Here is a 13,862-nt window from a genome sequence, read left to right as displayed (position 1 = left end):
ACGCTCTAGCACCTCAATGTCTTTCTTGTAGTGAGGGACCCAAAACTGAACACAGGATTCGAGGTGCAGCCTCACCAGTGCCAAGTACAGCAGGACAATCACTTCCCGAGTCCTGCTGGCCACACTATTTCGGGTACAGCCTTCTTGGCCACCTGAGCACACTGCTGGCTCATATTCAGCCAGCTGCCGACCAACACCCCCAGGCCCTTTTCCACCAGACAGCTTTCCAGCCACTCTTCCCCAAGCCTATAATGTTGCATGGGGTTGTTGTGACCCAAGAGCAGGACCCGGCACTCGGCCTTGTTGAACTTCACACAATTGGCCTCGGCCCATCGATCCAGCCTGTCCAGATCCCTCTGTAGAGCCTTCCTACCCTCAAGCAGATCAACACTCCTGCTCAGCTTGGTGTCGTCTGCAAATTTACTGAGGGTGCTGTGGTGGGTTGACCCTGGCTAGACACCAGGTGCCCAGCAAAGCTGTTCTATCACTCCCCCTCCTCAATGGGACAGAGGAGAGAAAATATAACAAAGAGCTTGTGGGTCAAGATAAGGACAGGAGAGATCACTCACCAATTACCGTCACAGGCAAAACAGACTCAGCTTGGGGAAAATTAACTCAATTTATTACCAATCAACCAGAGTAGGGTAATGAGAAATAAAACCAAATCTCAGAACACCTTCCCTCCACCCCCTCCTTCTTCCCAGGCACAACTTCACTCCCGGATTCCCTACCAACCCCCCCAGCAGCACAGGGGGATGGGGAATGGGGTTTACGGTCAGATCATCACACGTTTTTTTCTGCTGCTTCATCCTCCTCAGGGGCAGGATTCATCACACTCTTCCCCTGCTCCAGCGTGGGGTCCCTCCCACGGGAGACGGTCCTCCATGAACTTCTCCAAACTGGGTCCTTCCCACGGGGTGCAGTTCTTCACGAACTGCTCCAGCATGGTTCCTTTCCACGGCATGCAGTCCTTCAGGAGCACACTGCTCCAGCATGGGTCCCCCATGGGGTCACAAGTCCTGCCAGAAAACCTGCTCCGTGGGCTCCTCTCTCCACAGATCCGCAGGTCCTGCCAGGAGCCTGCTCCAGCGCAGAGTTCCCACGGGGTCACAGCCTCCTTCGGGAACCCACCTGCTCCAGCGTGGGGTTCTCCATGGGCTGCAGGTGGATATCTGCTCCACCATGGACCTCCATGGACTGCAGGGGGACAACCTGCCTCACCATGGTCTTCACCACAGGCTGCAGGGGAATCTCTGCTCCGGCACCTGAAGCATCTCATCCCCCTCTTTCTTCACTGACCTTGGTGTCTGCAGGGTTGTTTCTCTTACATCTTCTCACTCCTCTCTCCAGCTGCCGTTTCTGTCTGTCCCAACTTTTTTTCCTTCTTAAAAATGTTATCACAGAGGCGTTACCACTATCGCTGATTGGCTCGGCCTTGGCCGGTGGCAGGTCCGTCTCAGAGCCGGCTGGTAGGGCTTTCTCGAACACAAAGGAAGCTTCCAGCAGCTTCTTACAGAAGCCACCCCTGTAGCCCCCCCTGCTACCAAAACCTTGCCACAAAAAGCCAATACACATTTGTACCATCCTGTTTTCCTTCAACTGATTTAAAGCACCACACAAAAGCTACAGTGCAGTAAAAGCTGAATAATTTCTCTGCTGGATGTAAAAAACCAGTAAACGCTTTTCTCAGAAATGTCTACCCTCATATAAAATGAACAGGTATATCCTCAGCTGGCTAACACCCCGTCTCCACTATTCAGTAATTATTGGGATTAAAAGCAGCCTAATGGGTCTTTTAGAGAAGCTTCTCTATTATTTATGATACAATAGATCTGACCACTAAAGACTTAACATAATAAGGCTCAGCAAGATTTCTGGGTGGAAAAGTTGGATACACAACTGAAAGAAATAGAGGATGGGCCACTACACGTGATCCTAATCTTAAATTACCAGGTTAAAAAAAAAAAGATTCAAGTACTTAAGTAGATTTCATAGGCACTGGGATCCCAGCCACTGTATATATTTTACCTCAAAATTCTAAAGTTCTTCAAAGATACACATTCAGAATGAATATGCAGCAGTCAGCTATCTTTCATAATTTAACCAAGCCAGTTTAATAGTGAGTTTCCACAAAAAGTTACCCAGAATGGGACCTACTGGGTAGCAGTGCCATGCCTGTGTCAAACTAAAACCTCAATACACATCAACCAAATTTCTAAACTCCTCTGTTTCCTTAAACATAAGCCATTCTTATGTGATAACAATCAAAAGGTTGGACTTGAAAACGTAAGTGATTTAAAGACTCTGCTCTTGCCCACTCTTCATCTGAATCTATCATCTCCACGATATCCCTACGTGTTACACCACTCCTCAAGCTCTCTGAAGAGAATGGCTCTACCCTGCTTCAACCACCTCAATCAGTCTCTGCCTAAACAGCCACCATGGAAGGCGAGGGGAATAACACTTCTGTTATGAAGTCTAGATAATGAATAAATGGCATTGTTAAAGTCTTATCACACTAACTATGCTTTATCATGTATTGCAGTAAGGAGTCTCCTAAAGATTTTGATACAGCTTGGAGACCTACAGTACAAAAGTCCCAGACTGAAAAGAGGTAGAAGATGAGTCCATTTGGGAAATCTGTTTTGCCACTGTACACTATAGTACTGAAAGTTTGTGTCTGCTCAATGGTAGAACAGATGAATTAATGCAAAAAATATTTTAAGAGCAGACATAATTTTTACCTCAAGAATTCCCAAGTCTGTAAGTTACTGGATGCTAGAGAGTATTCTGGTGAAGTATCACCATTAAGTGGACTGTTCCCATAATTTTCATGAGACACTTGCTTTTGGTCATTGTTGGATATAGGGCTGACTTTCTCTGACTTAGTCCATTCCTAAGCAAGTCACCCTTGGACAGCAATAATCCTGTAAGGTGTGTTCTGTACTGTAGTGTCCAAATTTAAGAGCAGAATATCACCTGAGACTGATGAATGGCAGGAATTTGTGGAAGCTTGGATAAGTGCTTGATATTCTGAGAGCTCTAGGATTTGATTATCAGTAAGATGGAAGGGATGTTATTAAAGAAAAAAGTAATAGTCAACTGCTCTAATACTTTGTTTGCTATGAAACACTAATGTTAAGCTACTGTTAAATTTTTTAAAAGGCATCATTATTTTTCATTTTCCTGTCTCCCTTTATTGCCACCCTAACAGTTCAGTTTTATACCCCCAAAATATGGCCTACTGTTTTAATATAGTAGACTACTATGTCAAATTAAAAGGCAGAATTAAGATATTTTTGTAAAATCACTTTTCCTCAAAACAGTTTTGAGCCTCTCTTCCAAATAATCCTAAAATACATTCTTCCAGTGAAAGTATAAACTGCAGATGATGTATTTTATAATGGAAACTTTAGGAAATACTCAACTGCTGTGGCAAGGCACTATACAGCAACAATTAATATAAGTAAATGAAATGGTTGAAACTTGAACAGATAACACAACAGACAGTTTGTATTTAATATGACCTAATACCTTTGACATTACATATATTCACAGGAACACAAGTTAATTAAAAAGCAAAAGTATCACACCACAACCCAATCTTATTTAATGCATTGTCATTAGCTAAAAGTACAGAAATTCCCTGACCTTTGAAGTAATCTTTCAAGGTCTATTTTTCTTCAAGTAACTGACTAACACATGGGAGCTAAACTATGTGTACAGAAATTTACTCTTGACATGGAATTCAGCCAGGAAAAACTAATCTACCAGTATTCAAACACCTGTAAAAGCACTGAAAACCCTGAACAATATGGACTACAGAAAGCATAGTTCTGCATAAACAGAGATTTATTACGCATTTCTGCTAGAATGTTCTTTGCTCTTTATAAAAATATTAAATGTAATATTCTGCAAATATACTTTTCACAACAACAAAAATCAAGACTTTGAATTGTCCCATGCAAATATCTATTTGTATTGCAACAGTACTTGATAAAGGCTTTAAAATTTTCTAGCTTAGTTTGGAAAGGCCACATGAAACTAAGCAGCAGATAATGACTAGCGAGATGAGCCACAGCAATGGCAAATCCCTGTCTATAAGATACAACTTTGATATGTCAGAACATTCTTAGAAAAAGTACTTGAGAAATTTGAAAGATCTTTTTTAAGAGATTCATCAATTAAAAAGAATCTCTTGTGACAGTAACACAAATGTATGTAAAAATCTATAAAAATATGGCTAATTAAGCTCTCCTTCTGCATCTAGCAGGATTTTGTGTAAATTATTATCAGCTGACAACATCCCCTTTTCTCTGTATTTCAAAATGTAAACAAGAGGAAAACAATAGGCAAAAAATTCCAGCTTCAAAAAACCCCACCCCACCACAAAACCAAAACCCACAAACAAACAACCCCCATACAAACATATTTACACTTATGTTAAATGTATTCCTCTACAAAATAAACTCGATTCCTCTGTGTGCAAGCATGATCTAACCAATGCACTGGAACTCCTAAGGAGCTACAGCATCTTCAAAGAATGAATTAGAAGGACCTATGAATCACATAAGCCAGGAACTTGCATGCAGATTGCAAAACTTTCTAAAAGTAAAAGATTTGGAAAAATACTCTCATACGCACAATTGAACCTTGCATATCTTGTGGCTCAGCTACATATAGTCTGAAGAAACAAGTAAGAGGGAAGAAATACATCAAAATTTTTACGATTTTTTTCTTTTTAAATAACTGTGATTTAATTTTTTGTTTAAAACATTTCAAAACTAGTAAGATCTATGTGGGACAGATTATTTGGAAAAAGTCTGGTAGAAGTCTACAGTTCTCTTCATACGTACGAAGCCACTAGTACATGCAGAAGTATATTTCAAGTATTTAAGTACATTCATGTAACAAGGAAAAGGTTCTGACAAACTGACCCAGTCAAGAATTGCTTTAAAAAAAAATTGAACTTGAAATTGGTCAGATTAGAAAACAAAGATCCATATTTTGAATAAGCTCCAGATACTTTTATGGTTCCAAATCAAGTCCTAACTCAAAAAAATATTAAAAAAAAAATCAACCTATAAAAATCTAATTAAAATGCCTCATTTACAGTCTATTTGAATTTAATCCGTTGAGATTTCAGTTTCAAAGGATTTGTTTTCACCTATTATTACCTAACTCCAAATTTATGTCTATTAAAAAAAAAAAAACAGGGATAAGAAAGTATGCTTTGCATAAATTAACTATAGATTATTACTGTTTCTGTGAGAAACAATGCAAGATTTCATTAAACACAGGGGAAAGTACAAAAGGGACAGTGTTCTCATTAATTGATACCTTATGTGTATTTCAATTTGATTCAAGAACTTCTTCAGAAATTAAACTGCAGTGAACTAAAACCTCTAACATACATAATTTAAACTACTTTATAACACTTTCCCTACTGTTGGGGATAAAAAATAATAATAATGGAAAAAAAAATCCAAGCACTTACCAGATTTATACTGCCAGTAGGAGACCCATTAAAAGATTCTGGGGGCAGTGAGGAAGGGGAAAGGAAAAAAAAAGGTTAGAGAATTTTCTCCAGTGTAGGGCCACACACAAGAAATAAAAATGCAAAAACAAACCATTATGGAAAATAATGGACAAACGTTGCATTGGGCAGAACGTTGTGTCCAATATATAACTACTTCAAGTTTCCAATAAAGACACCTAACAGAAAATGTAAGTAAGTTTTTACAGCTAGAGATATGAAATAAATACTCCAGAAAAAAATATTTTTAAGCTTATATCACCACATGAAATTGCTTCATTAAGGAGTCAGTTTAATAGTTAAACAATTTCCATTAGATTTGTACTTCAGTTAACAAGAATGATTTTAATTGTTTTAAAAACCACCTCCTATGTACTTTCAATTTCTATTTCCAGATGAAGAATATAGTTACATATTAAAACCCGACATGAAGTACCTCAAATATTTTGAATAAAAAATGAGAATGGAGTTCCACACTTATTTTAGCGACACTCTTGTAACCAAGACTTGACAAAAAACGTACATGGGATTAAATAAAGTTACTACAGAAAAAAGCTATTTGACTCCCAAAACAATTTACAAAAAAAGCACAAGGAGGAAACATTAATTTAAAGATCAAAGATAGTACAGGACTTTTTGTTTTATCAAAAACACTGTGGATAATTTTCTTATTTTCATTTTAGAGCAGAAAAAAGAATGGTCCCATGAAATGCCCCTCAGATATAAAGCTCACCTCCTTCACCATCATCTGATCCTCTGAAACTAGGATCCTTCAGCATATCAAGCTCAGCTAACATACGCACATACAACACATTCTGTTTGAACGAAGGGTAGAATCTTTCATCTCGCAGCATCAATTCATATACCTTATTGAAATAAAAATGTCAACCTTAGAAATACTTACTACATTTTTTAATTAATCAGACAAGCTTTCATAAATTCTACTTGACCAACAGGTATCTGTGCATTTCTGGGTTTCCTTTAAAACCCTAATGAGAGTTTGTGGAATTTCAATTCAGGCTTACTTTTAACAGAAAGGTTATGAGAACTAATTGTGCTAGAAGTACAACACAGTCTCAGAAAATACTTTTTTAACTAGCGAGACATGCATGTATAGGAAGGGAAGTAGCAAGTTAACTGTAAATGTTTCCTTCCTCTCCCCTTTACCCTTCCAATTGCACTATATACACATTTGGTCTTTACCCATTTCACAACAGCTTATCTCTCAAAGTCCTTCTTTGTTGATAAACTGTAAATGTAGACCTGCAAACACTTAGAATCACAGAATCAAATCGTTTAGGTGAGAAAAGACCTTTAAGATCATTGAGTCCAGCCATCAACCCAACACCACCATGACCACTAAACTAAACCATGTCCTGAAACTAAGCCATGTCCTGAAGTGCCACATCTACACGTTTTTTGAATACCTCCAGGGATGGTGACACCACCACTTCCCTGGGCAGCCTGTTCCAATGCCTGGCAACCCTTTCAGTAGAGAAATTTTTCCTAATATCCAATCTAAAATGATCTAGGATCAAAAATCTAAGGGGAGAGGTGAGAAGAAGGAAAGGGAGGGAGGGAAGACACTGCATACTACTTTCCTGAAAGTTTCCAATTCAGCCAATACAGTATAACCCTATCTCACAAAGGTTTAACCACACCGCCTCAAAAAGTTATCTATATAGCCTATACAGTGACAGTATATATACATATACACACATGTAACTAACTACATGTAGTGGGAATTAATTCATCATGTTTGGATATTTATGTCAACTCTAAAATATTTTAATAATGATTTATTTTTTTCCTATGGAACGCTTTGTACAAGTGCTATCACCACCTGGTAAGAATGGAAAAAAATTTCATGCAAGTCTGAGGAAGTCAATTTCTTTTGTAACACATGAGAAATCTATGCTCTTCTGCAGAAATCACACACAAGGCCCTTGTAACCTACTTGGGGCAATACAGATTTCACAAGGTGTTTTCATTAGTCTTAAATGTGGGCCTCAAGTACAATAAAGTCATTTTAAGTTCTACAGCTCATAACACTAATTTTTAGCATGAATCAGAACATTCAGTTAATGACCTAAAATAAAAACCTCTCAGACTGGGATACAATTTACTACCAGGATATTAATCATTCACTTATATAAGACTTGAGTGATAAAGTCTATGTATGCAGGTAGTAAAAAGACTGTTTCATCTTCAGTACTTGCTGCTTGTGAGTGCTACACTGTGCAGGCTTGCAGAAACAGAACAGTCAAATTAACTTCTGGAAAGAGATATAGAATTTAATATTGTAACATGCTTACATCCACCTTTGAAAGAGAGAGTTAAAACTGGACCAAAATTGTACCAGTTATTTATTCTACACAGGCACTTTTCTTAAACTGGTGCATAAACACAAATAATAATCCCATAATTCTAAATTCTGCTTCATAATTAATTTCATACAGGACACCTATCTTTCCATCTATTGCTTTGAAAACCATGGGCTATATACAGCTAAGCAAAAGTTGGCAATTGAGAGGATGATTTTTATAGAATAGGAAAATGGTAAAGCAGGTTTTTGTTTTCCAATACTTGAGTTCCTTCCTCCTTTTTCAATGGCTGTAGTGACATTTTATACTCCATAGCATTAACAGTCTATATGAAATACAGGATGAATAGAGTATACCTTTCTCTGAATGTCATCAAAGATTTCAGGTGTTGGATCCTCATGGTTCAGTGTTTCTGCCAGTTTTGCTACTAAGTTGTCATCAATATTAACTCTTGGAGATGCCTGTCATAAAGATCTAAATCAACTTTTGCAGCATAAAAATAAGAAAGCTTCTATTTTCACAAATAAAATCCAATACAATTCTGCAATTCTCCAAGTAAACTAAATTTCTTCTTAATGAGTATATCTCTAGAACTGTCTAGAACACACAAGTCGGACCCCTTGCTCCTCCCAAAATTAAGTTCAGTTTGTATTAAAACTCAGAAGTTTCAGGATTGAATACTAAGAATCACCTCAAAACCAACTTATGCACGTTATTTTGAAGCGATATCTACACTGATTTACTCACTTTTAAAAATAGATTTTATTTATTTATGAATAGAAAGATCTAGATTCAGAAATTAAGAAAAAGCCAGTAAGAAAGTAAATGGACGAAGTCCTGAAGCATCTGAGGAAAAGGCTAACAGTTTGTCAACTCTGACAGTTTCTGGAGAGATTACCAGTAGCTATAATCATGGTAGCTTTTTATGCAGACTCTGTTACAGCTACCAGCATACGAACTGTATCAGCCATCAGATTCCCAGTCATCCCTTGATATGACATACTTCAAACCACTACCCATTAAGCATTCTTTTAGATGGGCCCAAGTTCACACACTTTCCCCATTTTCTGTAACAGAGACAGGGAGCCAGCACTGAACCAGATCCAACATAGCTCACTTGATAGCATAGCTGAGAGGCTGAGTTAACCAGCTTTGGAATAGCTCTGGTGTTAGGTGGCTTCTGACTTCAAACTGGTGAGCATACAGTCAGCTCAAACCCATCCGAGCAAGCTCTGTACACTCCACCATGTCGACAGAATATTGGGGTGAAAACCCCATCAGAGCAAGCTCTGTACAGATCACTGTGTCGATAGACTATCGACGTGAAAAACCAAAGTGAAAAAAATGATGCAGAAAGAGAAGCATTACAAGGTATTTGAGGGATAATTTGTTGAGGGAAGCTTTTGAGTGAGTTGAGAGGTCATTTTTATGCATACACAAATTCAGAACAAAGATGCTTTGTTAACACAAGTTGACAAGTGTTTTCTTTCACAGAAGACTCCACTATTACCAGACTACTGGAAGCATTCAAGCTTAGCCTATGGAAAGATACCCAACAGTGATATGTGAGCAGTTTATACAGACATTTGTAGAGAGGCACAGGAAGTTATCTCATCTGAAAACCCAATCTTAATCTAAGTTTGTACAAATATTGGGTTGCATTTTTTTTTTTTTTTTTTTAACATTTCTTCTTAAGGGGGAGAGGGCAGGGTAAAAGGAAGGGAAAGGACAGCATACACAAAGGGACAGAATTTCTTATTCTGTCTTCACATTTTCTCTAGTTTTCCTCTATTCTGGAAAGTCAGCTTCTAAGGAACACATTAAGTGCATTCGACAGCCAGTGCCAGTATGAACCTTTTTAAATGGGGGGGAGGGCGGGAAGGAAGGCATTTTCTTAGTGCTTGACATAAGGGAAGAGAAGATACACAAGTAATAGCGTAAATGTCAACTTGTGCTACTACAAACCCATTTCATATTAATGTAGCCATAACTATCACAGAAGCATCTGCAGAAACTGTATAATACTAAATTCCAACCAATGCAGAAATAAGTTATTCCTACCTTTTCTGATAAATATTGCTCATAAACTCCAAATGCAGCTGCTCTTAATAGACCCTTGGTTTGATTAGTCTGATGTTTTCCATCTTTCTGCCGGCTTTGAAGTACCTCCAGCTGTTGCTGTGCTGTAACCCTGTATCCTTCCACTGTCATCCAGAAAAACAGATGTGCTTGGCCACCAGTCTGCTGCATGTAATCTACAGAACACAGCCACCAAACAACCGTAGTTACTGTTGTGCATCTTAGAATGAGAATTCTCTATAATGTTAACTACATAGGGAACTCTAGGATCTGGTTATACATCTGAAATACTTGTCATCTAGAGTCAAAAAATAAAAAAGTACTATATACATATTGGTGACAATTGGTAAACAAAATTGGGAACAAAAGTCAGGGAACTAAACACTGAATTCTAAAATGCACATGTAAAAGGTGAATCTATCATTACTATGTGGATGTAACAGGCTTGTACAATCCGATACAAGTTGAGAGAAAGTTCAAACTGGAATTCTAACAAGTCACATGCATAGCATCATTCAGGTTGGAAAAGACCCTTAAGATCATCAAGTCCAACCATTAACCTAACACTGCCAAGTCCGCCACTAAACCATGTCCCTAAGCAGCACATTCACATGTCTTTTAAATACCTCCAGGGATGGTGACTCAACCGCTTCCCTGGGCAGTCTGTTCCAATGCTTGAAAGCCAATATAGGTGCATTCGATCCCCTTGTCCAAATCATTAATAAAGATATTAAACAGAACTGGCCCCAACACTGAGCCCTGGGGAACACCACTTGTGACTGGCCACCAGCTGGATTTAACTCCATTCACCACAACTCCTTGGGCCCGGCCATCCAGACAGTGTTTTACCCTGCAAAGCATACACCCGTCCAAGCCATGAGCGGCCAGTTTCTCCAGGAGAATGCTGTGGGAAACAGTGTCAAAGGCTTTACTGAAGTCCAGGTAAACAACACCCACAGCCTTTCCCTCATCCACTAAGTGGGACACCTTGTCACAGAAGGAGATCAGGTTAGGCAAGCAGGACCTGCCTTTCATAAACCCATGCTGACTGGGCCTCCTCGCCTGGTTGTCCTGTATGTGCCACGTGATTGTACTCAAGATGATCTGCTCCATAACCCTCCCTGGCACTGACAGGCCTACAGCTCCCCAGATCCTCCTTCTGGCCCTCCTTGTAGATGGGTGTCATGTTTGCTAACCTCCAGTCAACTGGGACCTCCCCGGTTAGCCAGGACTGCTGGTAAATGATGGAAAGTGGCTTGGTGAGCACTTCCACCAGCTCCCTCAGTACCCTTGGGTGGATCCCATCCTGCCCCACAGACTTGTGTGTGTGTCTAAGTGGTGTAGCAGGTCACTATTTCTCTTTGGATTATGGGGGCTTCATTCTGCTCTCCATCCTTGTCTTCCAGCTCAGGGGGCTGGGTACCCCAAGAACAACATGTCTTACCATTAAAGGCTGAGGCAAAGGCGGCATTCAGTACCTCAGCCATTCCCTCATCCTCTGTCACTATGTTTCCCCCTGAATCCAACAAAGGATGGAGAGTCTCCTTAGCCCTCCTTTTGTTGCTAATGTATTTATAGAAACATTTATTATTTTATATACTTTTACAGCAGTAGCTAGATTAAGAACTAGCTGGGCTTTGGCCCTTCTAATTTTCTCCCTGCATAACCTCACCACATCCTTGTAGTCCTTCTGAGTTGCTTGCACCTTCTTCCAAAGGTCATAAACTCTCCTTTTTTTCCCCCCGAGTTCCACCCAAAGCTCTCTGTTCAGCCAGCCCAGTCTTATTCCCTGCCAGCTGGTCGTTCAGCACATGGGGACAGCCTGCTCCTGCACCTTTAAAAGCTGCTTCCTGAAGAATGTCCAGCCTTCCTGGACTCCTTTGACCTTCAGCACTGCCTCCCAAGGGACTCTGTCAACCAGGCTCCTCAACAGGCCAAAGTCTGCCCTCTGGAAGTCCAAGGTGGTAGTTCTGCTGACCTCCCTTCCTTAGTTTTCCAAGAATCAAAACCTCTATCATTTCATGATCGCTATCCCAAAGACAGCCTCCAACCGTCACATCATCCACAAGTTCTTCTCTGGACAACAGGTCCAGCAGGACTTCCCTAGTGGGCTCCCTCAGCAACTGTGTCAGGAAGTTATCTTCCACATACTTCAGGAACCTCCTGGATTGTTTCCTCTCTGCTGTATTGTATTTCCATCTACTGCATTAAAAGGACTACCAACAACAACAAAACTGATAGATTTTCTTCGTAATGACATCAGTAGCCCAACAAATTCACAGAAGAGAATCAAACATTAGAAATTATTAAAAATTAATTATACAACTTTAATCTATCAATTTCTTGATTATATGATAAACCTAAAATAATACATAAATTAGTGCTGTATTTTAGCTTCTCAAATAGACAACCTTCAGTAGCCTTGTAATCCTCTAAACTGCAATCTAACATCTATAGTCATTAGTTTCATTGACTTCAGTAAGACCAGCAAAAGTAAGACTAACGGTTGCAGTAACTTTCAGTCATTCCGATTATAAACCTCTAAGCAATTCTTGCAGTGATTCTGTTCTAAACAGAACAAACTTGTGAAGTAACAGACCAAGAAACACTGCAAGAACAGTGTAACAGAGAGATCAGTATTGAAACAAGCTTGATACAAGCTTTTAGAAATAACTGAGTATGGTGTTCTGAACAGTTAATTACAGACTGATTTGCAAAAACGGTTTTGGATCCCTCTGGCAAGGGCCTTATAAACATTTAGCTCTCAGTAAACACCTATATTTAGCAATTTCAAGTGTAGAGTCCTGTGAGTTAACATATTCTTTATAAATAAAAAAGATCAGATAAATTAACACTTACCCATAAAAAACTGTAGTGCAACATTGTCTACCAGAATATGGTCCAGAGGGACTGTGCAAAGTTTTCCAAAGTTTGCTGCCAGTTTCACAGTATCTATTTCCTGTAAGACACAGTTCAGTGTGTTCAAAGGCTTTTTTTTTTTTAAATTAGCTTTTAAAACTTCTACTTACCACAAAGCAAACAGAATAAAAAACAATTTACATTATAGATAATAAAGCAGCTTCTCAATGGTTAGTTATTTTCACAATCATTATTAGTTAAAGATCTAGATCATAAGATCATGTTCTCATAACTATTTGCCTTCAACATGGATGATTTCTGCTACATGGGAAGATGGCTTTTAACACTGCCATTTGAATAATACTATACAGGTCAAATTAACCCCAAATCCCTCACCAACAGTGACAGCAGCATGACAAAAATTAACAAGATAAACTCATTTCAGCATTTGATGGTCTGCAGGTCACAACTTAAATTCATCTCTGCCCAACTTTCTTCTGTCAATATGACATTTCTTGGTATTGCAGTAATGCTTTTGGGTCCAGCTATAGAATATTTTATTTTAACAGTCAATATGCACATGATTACATTATGTTGGAGCCACACCTAGATCCAATTAAGAGAGTCAAGAAACTAAGCAAAGTCAAACATACTGACTGTCAGTCTTAAAATATAAAACAAAATATTAAACAAGCAAACAGAACAACACCAGGTTCTTAAATTTAACATCCAGTTTGCCTTAGGCTTTTCGTTGAACTAAAGAGGTAAATATGTCTAACAAAAAGCAATACATGGCATCTACAAAGTGTTGCAAAATAATCAGCAAGTGGTACCCTTATCAAACAAGAAAAGGGATCTTTGCCAAAGACTAAGCCCGAGGCACACAAGGCATGCAGTGGTGCAGCAAAAAAGAACTGAATCTAAGTGTATAAATACAAAGAGGCTTTGCATCTATGTAACGTTTTGGTTATATAGATGCAAACTCTTGCATTGAGAAGGTAAGAATAGTTTTAAAATGCACTGACATACCTAAACTGCTAAAGGCAGAATCCAAAAAACTCTGT

The 13,862-nt window shown here is 38.9% G+C and overlaps 1 protein-coding gene across 3 annotated transcripts in view; it reads right to left on the bottom strand.

Moving 5' to 3' along the window:
- SNX13 (sorting nexin 13) overlaps window positions 1-13,862 on the bottom strand; it is a 57,577-nt gene that overhangs the window by 20,145 nt on the left and 23,570 nt on the right. For all 3 annotated transcript variants that reach the window (XM_049799089.1, XM_049799091.1, XM_049799090.1), the window contains 5 exons: window positions 12,799-12,898; window positions 9,922-10,115; window positions 8,217-8,321; window positions 6,270-6,402; window positions 5,498-5,535 (listed from right to left, as the gene is read on the bottom strand). In XM_049799089.1, coding sequence (XP_049655046.1) covers window positions 5,498-5,535; window positions 6,270-6,402; window positions 8,217-8,321; window positions 9,922-10,115; window positions 12,799-12,898 — 570 coding nt within the window. The remainder of the gene's footprint in view (window positions 1-5,497; window positions 5,536-6,269; window positions 6,403-8,216; window positions 8,322-9,921; window positions 10,116-12,798; window positions 12,899-13,862) is intronic.

This window comes from Accipiter gentilis, chromosome 4 (genome assembly GCF_929443795.1).
Source record: "Accipiter gentilis chromosome 4, bAccGen1.1, whole genome shotgun sequence".
Classification (NCBI taxonomy): Eukaryota; Metazoa; Chordata; class Aves; order Accipitriformes; family Accipitridae; genus Astur; species Astur gentilis.
The sequence above is the reverse complement of the archived record's forward strand: the minus strand, read 5'-3'. Positions and strand labels throughout refer to the sequence as shown.